At 42.9% G+C, this 13,609-nt stretch overlaps 1 protein-coding gene across 1 annotated transcript; it reads left to right on the top strand.

The window, feature by feature from the left end:
- Nucleotides 1-7,351: 7,351 nt before the first annotated feature.
- Nucleotides 7,352-9,403, top strand: RNF11 (ring finger protein 11). The gene is made up of 2 exons (XM_009077955.1): nt 7,352-7,536; nt 8,186-9,403. Exons 1-2 carry the CDS (start codon nt 7,352-7,354, stop codon nt 8,355-8,357), a joined length of 357 nt encoding a protein of 118 aa, XP_009076203.1. The 3' UTR covers nt 8,358-9,403.
- Nucleotides 9,404-13,609: the final 4,206 nt, after the last annotated feature.

Here is a 13,609-nt window from a genome sequence, read left to right as displayed (position 1 = left end):
CCTGGCTTTGCTCACTGCAGCAATTTGACAGAAAAGCCTGGATGTTTATAAATTGTTTATGAATATTTTCCTTCCCTATATATATATATATATCTCTAAAGCCTATTAAAATAAACATGCTAGGAGCTGTAATAACAGGGCTTTGTTATCTCTCAGAAGTTGTGGCCTGATGCTGTAAATGGAGCTGTCAGTGAGGCTGTCTCCAGAGATGGTATCAGTTCTCTGGTGAGCAGTTTGGTGGTCTGGGATGTGTTGTTTGTAAGTTATCCACTTTACTGAAGAAATGCACACCCTGACGTTAGATGGGATCTCTGGAGGAAGGAGCAAGGACAGCTAAAACTGACGCAAAGCTGGGGAACAAGAAATCAGCTGGTGGAACTCTACTCAAGGTTGACGCCCTTGAGTCAGAGAAACCTGCTGTGCAGCCTGGAAATGTAAAAACTGTCTGGCTGTGTCAGGAGATTGTGCTTCCAGGGATTAATTACTGCTTTTTAATTACTGCTTTCCCCCTACAACTCCTTCTTGCTAATCTTTTGTGTTTAGGTTTGCCTTGATGGTTAATCGAATTTCAGAGCAGGTGACTCTGCAGAGCTGCAGGTGATTTCCATCTGCCAGGTAAGGCTGGGTTTGCTCTGGCCAAGCTGCAAGGGCACTGCCAACTATTTGTCTTGGCAGTAGGTAGCCTGCTTGGTTTTGTGTGACAGCACAGGGACGAAGCTTGAAAACAAAGTCCTTTTCTCTAATAGCCCTTGTCACTGTCTAGGAAAGCAGCAGGCAGGATGTATCTAGTTTGTACCTCCTCTCTCTCTGCCACTGCCCTATTTTTGGTAGCGAAGCTGAGCTCAGGGGACAGGTGACATTTTAAGAGTCGGCAGCCAGGGCTCACTTTCTTTCATGGTTGCTCATGTTTTCCAGCTCTTCAAATACATTTATTTTCCAGTAATTTCAGTGGAATAATTGTGAAAATGCAAAGGGCAATTTTGCAGTTTTGGTTATAGCTTAAATGAGGCTCTGCCAGCACTGATCACTCCAGAACCACCGTGGCTTTCTCCAAAAAAACACCTCCCTCTGAAGTGATCCATGACTCAAACTGGGTGTTGCTTCTTAATTGGAGTTAGCAGCTGGAGAGCTGCCGTGTGGATTCTGCAGGTTCCTCCCCTCTGGTGCAGACTGGTTCCTTAGTCTGTTGTTCTGTTAATTACTGACCATATATACAATGCTCAATTCCTACATGCCAGAATTCTTACTAATATTCCCTTAAGAGTGCCATGCTGGGAGGTGTGTGTGCATGTGTGTCTGATCTGCCTGGCTGTCCCATGTGTCCCCTGTAAATGGGAGAGGGGAGAGGAGGTGATTTTCTTTCAGAAGAACTTGGAGTGTTAAGCGTTCAGCTGTTGCACTTATTCATACTGAGTGGCTACCTGGAAGCAGGAATATAAAAGATTGGGTAACAATTTCATTACATGATGTTTTATAGCAACTACTATTCACCTTTATAAATGAACTGTTGTCGTCTGTATGGCAGAAAAAGGCTTTTATAGTTGGCAGGCTGCTCGTAATATTCTGAGGATTATTAAAGTAAGCTGTAGTTGTTGTATAATGCACAGTATAATGGTGTGTGGTTTTACATTAATGTGTCTTGGGGGAGGATATTATTTCGGAGCGTGTATTCACATATGGATGGAGTTTGAGCCTTTTTGCCCTGATCAGAATGGCATTCACAGAAAAGGCCCCTGGACCATCATCCCAGCGAGTTCCTTATGAGTAATAAAGTGGTGAGAAGAGAAAATTTCATAAAATCCAGCAGGGATTTTTCAAACCAACCCCCAGAAGCACAGGGTTTTTTTTTCTCAACTCCAGACTTTACGTCTATAAACTGAGGTTGTTCTTATTTAGGTAAGTTATTTAGGCTCCCTGCTAAGCACCTCACCTTAGAGGTGAGAACAGCAGGGAGCAGCAGGGCTGAGATTCGTGGAGGGATGCTGAGTGCTGCAATGGGCTGCTGGGGCTGTGGAGAGGCCTGGCCATGTGTCAGGTCAGGCCTTGGGGGCTGGGGAGCAGCAAAGCCTGTGTGGCCCCACTGCAGCTGTGTGAACCAGAGCAGCTGCCCTCACACAACTGCTGCATGGAAGGCGTTTGCATCTCGGAGGCATTTCAGAAAAGAGCTGTGGGAATGGCTGGGGAAATGCAAATGGAACTGTTATATTTGCATTAATTAATTAGGCAGCTACCACAAGGAACCTAAGCACTACAGCTACTGGTATTTTTAAAAAGTGTAAAAAAAGATGTAGGATAAACATAGCTAGGAAGATGTTTGTCTCCTTTCTTGGACTGAGTTAACAGATATGTTGTTGATCTGGTGATAAAATGTAAATTAATATCCCTGGGTGAGACACACGGAGAGCACTGGATTAGGTGAGAGAGATAATTTAGAGATGGAAACTCAGCAAAGCAGTCAATAGTGGAAAGCAGGTGGCTGTAGACAGGATCTGGGGACAGCAGTGAAGCTTTAACCTCTGGAACTATTAGATGTTATGAATTATTCATCTCACCTTTGACCATCTTGAAAAGGTAATTTGTGCATGTTGGTGCAATCATAAAAACAACAAACAAACACAAGCCCTGATAACATACTGCTGATATGCAGCATGGAGGGATCTTAGAATAATCTTTATCCAGGGATTAAGAGTTTCTGATCTACCACTGACCCGTTTTCAGAGTATTAGAAATTCATGGCACTTGCAAAAACAAGACAAAAAGGCTGTAAAACAAGAGAAAAGCAGCTTTTTAGCCATGTAAGTGACCAAGGTGATGAGAAAACTTTGAACTAAAAATCTTGCTTGGAGAAACATCCAGTTTCTAGTCAAGAACCCAAAGCATGCTTGGGAATCTGTATGCAGAAACAGTGTCTGGACCTTTTAAGCCATGTGTGAAAATGTTTATTTTCCTTAGGAGTGAGAAATGCAGACCTCCAGATGCCCTCTATGATTTTTTTGGCCCCCCATCTCCCAAAGGAGAAGGAGCCAGGGTGAGATGGAGACACAAACCCTGCTGTAGTCCTTGAGTCTAAATTAATACTGCTGTTTAAAGGCTGAATAAACATTGGGAGCGAGTGATTTCTGGGCACAGAAGTCCAAGGAAACTTGTGCTGACACCACTGACTTTGTGAACATGAAGAAAACTCTGTATCTCCAGGACTAAAAACATCTGAGATGTTTCATCATTACTAAATTCATATGGGAAAAAATAATTGATTAAAGCAAATTAAGTGCCAGAAAGTGATTTTTATTTTATTGCCTGACAGTAATATGTGGGTTTGATTATTTGGTTTGGCCTTTTTTAGGCTTATTTTGCATGTAGTAATAGACTTAGCATGAAATTTCATCCTAGTTTGAAGTGCCTGACATCTTTATGAAATGATAAATAACACAGACTTTGGCTAGAAGTTCAGTATTTTGTAATTTTGTCTGCAAAAACATTTTCCATGGTAGATAAGGGAAATGTGAGACACCAGAGCAGTAAGTTCATGCTCATGTTTGGAGTAAAGTAATAATTACTGGAGTAATACAATCTTTTATATATATATACGTCAGGGGCCTCGGCTACAAACGTGAGCTTACTGAAGTCTTGAACCCTCACGTCGTTACCCCTGAACACCCACACTGGAGCGAGCAGGACTTGCCTTAATGTGGGTTAATAAAAGCAGCTTTTATAAACTGTGAAAGATTTGCAAAGGGGTGATAAACCCTCCCAGGCAGGGCTGCACTCGGGCCTTGCAGCAGCTTGAAATTATTGTCAGATGAGCTTAACTTCCAAAAATGCTGCAGAGATTTGGTAGTGGAGGAGCCTGGGGATGCAGCTGCCAGCGTGGCGGTGTGACGGCTGAGTGGGAACAGCCTGTGCCTGTGCCAGGGGGCTGAGGGAGCCCAGCTCCACTGGTGGGTGCTGGTCAGGCTGTATTGAGGGAGCTTTGACTCCTCTGGCCATACCAGACATCAGGGCTCTCAAATTCTCATGAATAAACAGTTTTGGAATCATACAGGTATGAACACCTTTTCTTTTTCCCTGTTGGAGGGGATGGGACTGGTTTGAAAGGGTTAGTGTCGGTGTACCCTATGACATGACACTCCACAGCGTGTGTGGCTGTGTTCTTCCATCTCCCTGGGATGTTTGTGTCCAGGACTCAGTTTGGACAGGCTTTTAATAGCAGTAGGGACATGAGATAAAAGTGCCACCAGTGTGTTCAGTGCCTGGGTATCAAGTGGTCACTCTGGGTTATTTACAGTAGTACATTACACATTTTTCGCAACAGCTTGGCAGCCACACCAAGCCCAGTTTTCTGCGTTCACAAGCATGAAGATGGCACGGTGAAAGACACCACCATTTTCACCCTGTTACTCATCTGACAAGAGATTTTTGTCTTGTATGTGGAATTGTAGAAGCCCACAGCTGGCAACCATAAATTCCTGCCTTAATGGGTTATGTCAGACAGTAGTGCTGAGCGGCTCAGGGAGGGAACCTGAGACAGGATGCCAAAGGGAGGAGTGTTTCCATGCAGAGCTGGCAGGGAAAGCATTTGTGTATTGGCATGAGAAGAGGGCCCAGGGGTCCATCAGGCCCCTCTTCAAGTCTCTGCAGGGCAGGTGACACCCAGGGGAGAGGGGCACTGAGTAATGCAGGGTACGTGGTCCCGCGGTGGTTGCTCACAGCGAGTGCCTGTTAAAGACTAGAACAAGAGAATGAGGTTTTGTTCTTGTTTGGCCTGTTACAGGTTTAAAAGTTGTGTTAATTTACTGTTCGAAACTTAGCCTTGGGTAGCATGACTGACTGTTCACTACAGAGTTGTCCAGGTGTGGTGGTTCTAACTCAAAACAGATCCTTACTTAACTGCTGTTCCTGTGCTGTACAATTTTTGCTGAGATGATCAGTTTGCTGTTTTGTTCTGCGACAGACGTTCACTATCAGCTGTCATCGCTACTTTCAGACATTTTGAGGGTTTCTTGGATCTTTTTTCCGCCTCCTGTTTTTTGCCTTTCCTTGTATTTCTGCATTGTCACTTGCAGCCGTGGTTTGGGCAAGGGGAGCTGTAATAAGTTAGAGTTGCCTTCCTTTTTCCTGCCCTTGTTAGCACCAGCCTGTGCTGTGCCTGTGGCTGGTTATACTGCTCCTCTTTTTCCTAAGACATGAAGGAGGGTGCAGCTCTCTCCAAATGCTGTGTTCTCTACATCTGTGTAACTAATAATAGATCTAGCAGTAATGTCTTTTACTATTGATTTAGTAATCTGTCCAAAGAAGTGTAGCAAAGCTGTGGAAAAAAAAAAGTTACTGATAGTTTGTGGTGTTAAGTTCTTGAAACATAAAACCAGGACTGGGCTATGCCTCAAGCTGAATGTGTTCAGTGCAGAGGGTCTGCAGCATTTGGGAGGGGGAAAATGCTTTATTTTGCTGGCATCAAAGGCTGCAGTCAGTGTCTGAATACTGTTGTATCTGACAGGTCATCCCTAGGTTCAGCTGGTGCTTTTCTCTGTCCATATGATGATTAGAGAATACTTTAGATAATTTAAACCACTAAAAGGCAGCTGATCCAGAAGAATTCTGTGAAATAGGGTTTAGAGTAGTCAGGAAATTAATCAAACTCAGAGAACCCCTGGCGTTCTATCTTTTGAACCTTCTCATAATTCCTCTGAGTTCTGCCAGGAAATCAGAGGGGGAAATCCTAGTGTAGCTAAATTAAGAAAAGACTGAATTTTACCCCACAGCTGAATTGCTAGTGGCAGGCACTGTGCTAAAACAAGAATTGCTAGGCAGACTTGGATCTGTGATTAGCATTTCTCATGTGCAAGGGCTTCTGCTGAGCAGCACTGGCGAGAGGCTGCAGACTCCTTGGGCAGCTTTCTTCCAGCCTTCCTGGAGTCATGGCTGCATTGCCACTGCTCTAGCAGTGAAAGAATTGCTATATCATGTTGTACAATCACAGTGCTACAGGCATTGAACTCGTATTTGGACTGTGGCAGGTGAATTCTGAGCGCTGCACTAGAGCATGGCCAGAGCAGGACAGAAGGGAGGGGAACACAGCCGTGTTCCTGCTGCTAGGAGTGCCTGGAGAGGCCCATGGTGGTCCATGCTCTGGGAGAACATGCATGTTTTGGAAGGTGGTTGCTGTGGCAGCAGTGAGAGCCTGTGTCTGCCCTGTATTGGTGACAAGTGAGCAGGAGCAAGCAGTGGGAGCGTGTTTGGAGGCAACGTGTGCTGCATCAGCAGCTCCTGGGGTGCAGCTGCACACACCCCTGTCCTCTGCCTGGTTTGCAGCAGTGTCCTCTGAAACATCAACTTTGCATTTGCCAGACAGATGGGTCGGTGTATTGTGTCTCTGAGGCAGCAGGTTTATTTTCAGGCACATCTATAACTTGAATTCTTTTCTGCTGTTTAAGAAGTACCATTAAAATAGGCCTTTTGCAAGGGATTCTCTCCCTGTTAGCAGCAGATTTATGGCTACTGGCCCAAACTGTGCTAATAGTAGCTCCTGGTCAAAATGGGGTTTGCATACCCAAAAATTGCTTTAAAAGCAAGTGAACTAAGTACTATGCTAATATAGATGTTAGTGAAACTGTATCTAAAGCTCATTAATATTCCAAAGAAGCTTCAGAGAATGTGGCAGAAGGACTGGATAATCCTTATACCTTGCCTAGGTATTGTTTTGCAGCTCTGTACTTTGAACATGTCAGCAGTTGAAGTCCAGCTTGGGACAGCTTATAAAATCATATTAAAGTATGAAAACAAACGTAAAGCTTGGGTTACTTAAGCTCTGCGTTTTATTGTCCAGGTGCCATCTTTTTAACACACAAGAGCTAAATCTGTGGGTTTGGATTTAAGCTTGTGTGGCCCAGAACAGTTCACATAAATGTTAGTTACTACAGAACAAACAAAAACCTTCCTCCAAAACCCAGGAGTAGGCAGTGTCCTCATCCTTGCAAAGAATTCCTCCTAAATGTAAAAAATAGTCGTAGAATCTACTTTCAGTTGCAGATCCTGAGGCCTCGCCCTCGTCGTTCGGTGCTGTCCCTTAGCAGTTCACCTGTAAGGTTTATTTGCTGCTGGCAGAGTTCCTTGTCCATGTGTCTCATCTGTGAACAATTCCTGGAGATCAAAAGCTTTTGCGGAGGAGAACAGCCACGGAGAGCTCCTTGCACAAATACTGCCCTCAATTCTTTATCCCATTCTCAATAAAATTACAGCCCCAAAATTGCAAAGCAGGAGTGGGAGTTCATACAAATATTTGTAGGACTAAGAGAGGAGAAGTGAAATACATTGTACTGTGCTGTGAAAGCCTCTGGGGTAGTTTTTAACCAAAATGTTTCAATTTCAGGAGCAGGTTCCTGTTCCCGTGTATCACCCAACTCCGAGCCAGACTCGGCTGGCGACGCAGCTGACGGAGGAGGAGCAGATCCGCATAGCGCAGCGGATAGGCCTCATCCAGCACCTCCCTAAAGGAGTCTATGATCCCGGCAGAGACGGCTCCGAGAAGAAGATCAGAGAGTAAGTCATGCAGACTGAAGGGAACTGTGTGGCTCTTGCCTTGGTTGGTGATACTGCCCTGGGAAACATGATCGTCATCCTGGTTTTGCCTTATTTTCAGGGACTGTAATTTAATGTGGCTTTCTGACAAAAAAGTGGCCAGGCAGAAGGCAGATGTAGTGAGTGGCATCCCTGCCCATGGCAGGAGGGTAGGAACTAGATGAGCTTTAAGTTCCCTTCCAACCCAAACCATTCGAGGATTCTAAGGCTCTTTCCTTGCTCCTCACTTGTTTTCCTCTTACAGGTGAACCTTACTTTCCCAATCCATGTAAATCATGGCCTTACAGGGTTTTTTTCCTCTTTATCTTTTCTTCACAGGGAAATAATTTCATGTAACTTCCTCCCCTTTATGGCTCCCTTCTGCCATTTCTGATGGGACATGCTGAGCTGCCCCTGCTGTGCTGGCAGAAGGCTCCTGCCCTCGCTGACATAGTGTGCTACAGGGGAAACACCAACCCAAACTAGTGTGTGGTAGAGGCAGCACTGGCAGAGCCAAGAACTTCTCACAGCAGCTACAAATATTGGAAGAATCCAGTAGTAGATATTATTTTCATTTCCAGTGTGGTAACAGCAGCATAACATTGTTATGACTTTCTTCTCTTCCCCCTAGATGTGTCATTTGTATGATGGACTTTGTTTATGGGGACCCTATCCGATTTCTGCCGTGCATGCACATCTACCACCTGGACTGTATAGATGACTGGTTGATGAGATCCTTTACCTGTCCATCCTGCATGGAGCCAGTGGATGCAGCACTGCTTTCATCATATGAGACTAACTGAGCCAGGGTTTCTCTACTGAACCTTCAAGGAGACCATCCACTTCAATGGGTTTGATCCTTTTGTCATTCAGCCCAAAGAGCCAGGAATTAGGAATTAGGATCATGCACAAAGTATACATTTCCTAATAACTAAAAAAAATTATTCCTGAATGGCTGCAAATATTGGAAAACATAGTATTTTAGAGACTATAGAAAAGTAGGTCGTTATTTTTAATGTAAAGCCTTGACCCACCGTTGTCTTTTAATGTTTGTTCTTACACCCATATATAGGAATTGTGTAAAGTGTTACAGCAACTGTAAATGTTTAAACTGCGTGTATCCAATTTTATTAGCAGCAAGATAAGAGTATTTTTTTCCTAAATAAAGTAACCAGTTTTGTTCTGATTCTTTTCACAAGTCCTGGCATTTGGGTCAAGGCTTTATTGAAATCTACATTTTATAACACTGGCACAAAGAAATAGTTTTAAGCTTGTTTGCACAGTTCTTTTTCTTTTTTTTTTTTTCTTTTCTTTTTTTTCCATTGGAGATGGAATTCATTGCCTTAGGTCTTTTTAATAGTGTATTGTTATTGTTGGGCTGGCTCTATGCTTGAAAACCAGTTTATTTATAACCTGTTAAAAGTGCTATATTTTGTTTGCAGTTAGGAATATGCAGACTTCAAAGTGATCTCCTAGCTTGTAAGCAAACTGAGATGCATTATCCCTTTTCTACAAGTGATGCAGAATATAAAGATATGAAACAAGTCCTCCAGTGAAACTATAGCTTCAGTTTTTTTTATAGCTTCCTTCAGTTTTGATGACATAACAGTCCTTAATATGTGACCTTTCACTTGATCCGATTAAAAGTGGGCCAGATGAACAATAAATAGTTATGCTGCCATAACTGAGAAAAAAAATTGAAATTAATGTAGTGTTAGCATTGATCACTTATTCTACTTTTTCCTCCCTAAAAATGGTTGTCTTGGATCATAGTAAATGGATACTGCATCTCTCGTTCTTGTAGTTCTTAGGTTATCAGAAGTTAAGAATAAACATACTGTATCTCAGTCTCCTGTAGTAAATGTATCTGTTGAGCCCTGCTGGCTGACACATCAGTCCACCAACCAGGAACGAACTCAGAGAGGAGAAAAATAGACTTTGTTCTGCACATAAATGCAAAGTTTATATAAACACAGACTGTCAGGGTAGCAGTAGAGGGGAAAAACAGCCCTGCTCTAGCCAGAATGACACAATTAGCTGATCTCTGTGGCAAACAGGATGTGCTTGTTGAGAGGGGCTAGCAAAGGTTGTAGATGTGGAGACCTTTTTCTGCCTAGCATGATTTTTTTTCCTTGTTTTCTTCTCTCCCCCCACCCACAATGTACCCTATTGTGACTTTTATACACTCAGTGCCACCCTGATACAGCAAGAAGCCTCAGTCTTGCAAAATGAAACACAGTCTCAAGTTAACCACAGCAAATCAGGGGATGTTCTCGATTGTGTTTCAGCTATAGTTTGACTCCCTGGTATAACCAGTTGTGTTTAAAGACCCAAGTCCTTTACCATATAGGAGAACTGTGCAGGTTATGGATAACTGGTCAGCAGAATGGAGAGTCAACATGTGTGTTTGTTATTCCTGCAGCTGACAGCACTCTGCTCCCTTAGAGAAGAACTCCAAGGAGCAGTCAAAGGAACTGAAAACACTCTGCAGTTCTAGATTCACTCAAATGCCCACACAATTATATGGACACAATGTTTTGCTGAATTCATTCATAATTACATGGATCAAAATCTGGGAAGAGAGACCTGAAGTTGTGCAATATCATTGTTCCTTTTCATCATTCCATGTGTGTTCCTTTGTGTCCTCCTTTTTGTCTGTTTGTTTCAGGGGTTGGGTTCCTTTTTTTTTTTTTTTGGTAAAACAATGTCCACATTAAGTATTCATTTCTTTATCTTGTTAAAACTGGCAAATGAACAATTTGAAAAAAACAGTGTTGTCATGGTGGTATTAGTCTTTATTTATTACAAAACCTAATTAAGAAAGGTTTAAAAGAATGAGGAAGTGATGGATTATGGAGCTGAATGCTTTTCTAGGCACTCTGTACAGATGAACTTTCAACACTGATACACTTATCAGGCTAAGGGAAGAAATTACTTTTATTATATTTGTTAAATAGCAAAAAGGTGTGAAGGGCTGAAACTAGAGCTGATTACACAAAAACATTCAAAAAAGTTCCAAGTTTTAGCTTAAAGGCAAATATGTAAATATAACAAATAAATCAAATGATTTTTCAAGTTTCTAGGTGCAATGCTGTTCTGGATGATTTCTAATTCAGAAAAGAATTGATCTGAATGTGTAATGCAAAATAATGTACAATCTTCATTTTAGCTACAGTTGTGGAACCAGATCTGTGCCTGAATTCTACCATCGTAAGATGGAGATACTTGCCTCCTGTTTCAGAGGTGTCTAATCAATTACTTGCACTTGGAGCACACTAAGACAGTCCATTTACAGCACAGCTGGTTCCCAGCCAGAGTCTGGTGCAGCTCAGGGAGGGGAAGGGGCTGGCTCTGACTCACCTGGACCTGTTCACCCATAGCCCTTCTTGTGCCAGGGCTCTCTGTTTCGGGGTGGGCAGGCCCACAGTAAAATGCCTGCAAAGCAGTTTGAAGCAAAAAAACCCAAACAAAAAAACCTCTTACAGCTCCTGTGTTGCAAGTACCTGAGTTTGTAGGTACCTCAAGGGTCCTCAAGAACTGTTGCTTTTAAGCATTTCCTAGGGCCTGTGCAGGGTGGGGAAAATGCTCAGTGCAGCGATTTTTATTTTTTACTTTAGAACTGTAACTGGCAAAACAGCCCTGGCACAGACCCAGGATTGCTGAGGGAGCACCAGGCTCGATCCTGGGTGAGTTCTGCCAGTGTGTGGCAGCTCACACTGCCCATGTCAGTGGCAGCCACAGCACAGCACCCTCCTGTCCCACTCACAGGCAGAGCCCAAGGGCATCCACAGCATCCAGGATGCTGCCCCAGCAAGGAAGTGGTTAGGCTACACTTGTAGATTAGAGTAGGAAATGCATTTTGTCTCATACAACAGAATATCCCACAAACCTGAGGCCGAAGAGATGCAGTGACAAGTAATGAATGCTCAGTTTTAACCTTTATGCTTTAAAATTCTTGCACGGTACAGGAATTACCACTTCAATCATTTTATATCTAAGGATGATAATCCTTATTACTTGTTGCCAGTTCAATATGTAAATCTGAGATGCAAACATAAAATACATCAACAAACAAACAAAAAAACCCAGCCCAGAAAATCTCTGCAAGGAGCTGATGGTGTAAAAAGGGCTTGAGTCAGGTAAGGGTTTAAAAGTTGGTTTTCCAGCTTCCCAAAGCTGAAAGCAATTGTGTGTTTGGAAGGCTGACAGTCTCCCTTTGCAGTGGCAGAAGGCTACATTTCTGGGCTAAGGGATTATGAAATACCTGAACTTGCTTCAGTTGCCACAGTTTAAGGACTTCGACATTTCCTGTCCTTGTGCAATCGTGGTAAGGATGAAAATTCTTGAGTCAGACTGCCACGGAAATAAATAAAAGATGGCTGAAACCAAACATCCAGGGCCTCTCAGCAGCTAAATCCTGGATTAAAATGGACTCGGGACAAAGTGGATGCTTGCTGATCACACACACAGTTTGTTACAGGCACCCCAGTTTTATTAAAAACATACTTTCTAGTTGATAACCTATAAAGCACATGAATCAAATCTGTTCAGAAGAATCCTTCCTCACTTAATACCCAGAATAAAAATTAGCTTCAAGGATTAATTTTTCCTCTAATACAGCATTTAACTTTGAAGAATATAATTTATGCTAACCATCCTTTGCAGATTATCTTCCCTTTAAACCTGTTCTGGGATAAGAGTTCAGGGCTTTGGAATTCTTGGTGTGAAATGCAAAGTTAATGCCTTGTGATAAAAAGAACAATCTAGACATACTCTGCAAAAGCATCTTTTTTGATAAGTATATTTTCATGCCAGCAACTGATTCACTACAACATCTACTCTGCAGTGACACTTTGCTAAGTAGGAGCTGCAGAGAGGAGTCTGTAATGAAAGAATTGCTGTGCCTGTGTGTTCCAGCAGCACAGATATGTGCTGACTCAGCACGAGGGGCCCAGCCACACTGCCTGTGCACAGAGCCCCCAGCCCTCCTGCCCTCCCAGATGGAAAACAAGCAGCAACTTCACAAACTTATTCTTTGCAGCACCAACCCCTCCAAAACATTGGTCTTTATTTCAAATAAGGCATTTCAACACCTCTGCACGAACAGTAAATACTCCATCCACCACACACAGCACACGTGCCCTGGCTGCCCACACTGAGCACTTTTCCCAGCCCTGGTTTTGCTCCCTAGATGCATTTTTGCAGCATTCTCACTGCAGAATGACAGACAAACTTCCACCTTTTCAACATCTTTTGCCTACGCCTCTGCCACGTTAGCAAGAGCTGCCTGAGGATTCACGCTGGGTAAGCAGATTGAGGGAGGCAAACAAGGCAGGAATTCAAGAGGGAAAAAGATGAATCACTCCAAAACTGTTTTCTAAGCAGGACAGAGCCATCCCAGGCAGTGTCCCACTGAGGCAGAGCTCTGCTAGTCCAGGGTGAAAACTGATGGCCTTCAACTCTGCAGCCTAAAACTGCATTTTAGTGAGCTTACCCCACTGGAAGGCCCTTGCTACACTGCCCATTTGCTTTGGGATTTCTCCTTGTAGAAGGCTCTACACTGCACATTTTCCTTTATGATCCCACTGCAAACCATGAGTGAAGGCCTTTAACCTCTGCATTTTCCTCAGCCACCAGCAAAGCTTTTAAAAAAGTATCCTCCTCGTTTTTTTTTTTAAGTGCTGAATTTAATAAGTAGTTAAGCAGTTCTGATAACTTTTCAAAAAGCTTTGGCTACAGAGTCTGCTACCAGTATGTGTGAGTACACACACATAGATGTTTTGTGTATATCTAGATATGCTTTTTATATGTGTGTGTGAGACAGATCAGACACCAACAAAAGCTTTTAAAAAAGTATCCTCCTCGTTTTTTTTTTTAAGTGCTGAATTTAATAAGTAGTTAAGCAGTTCTGATAACTTTTCAAAAAGCTTTGGCTACAGAGTCTGCTACCAGTATGTGTGAGTACACACACATAGATGTTTTGTGTATATCTAGATATGCTTTTTATATGTGTGTGTGAGACAGATCAGACACCAACAGACCTGTAGGCACTACA

This window comes from Acanthisitta chloris, unplaced genomic scaffold, assembly GCF_000695815.1.
Source record: "Acanthisitta chloris isolate BGI_N310 unplaced genomic scaffold, ASM69581v1 scaffold27430, whole genome shotgun sequence".
Lineage (NCBI taxonomy): Eukaryota > Metazoa > Chordata > Aves > Passeriformes > Acanthisittidae > Acanthisitta > Acanthisitta chloris.
This window is presented reverse-complemented; position numbering and strand designations above follow the sequence as displayed.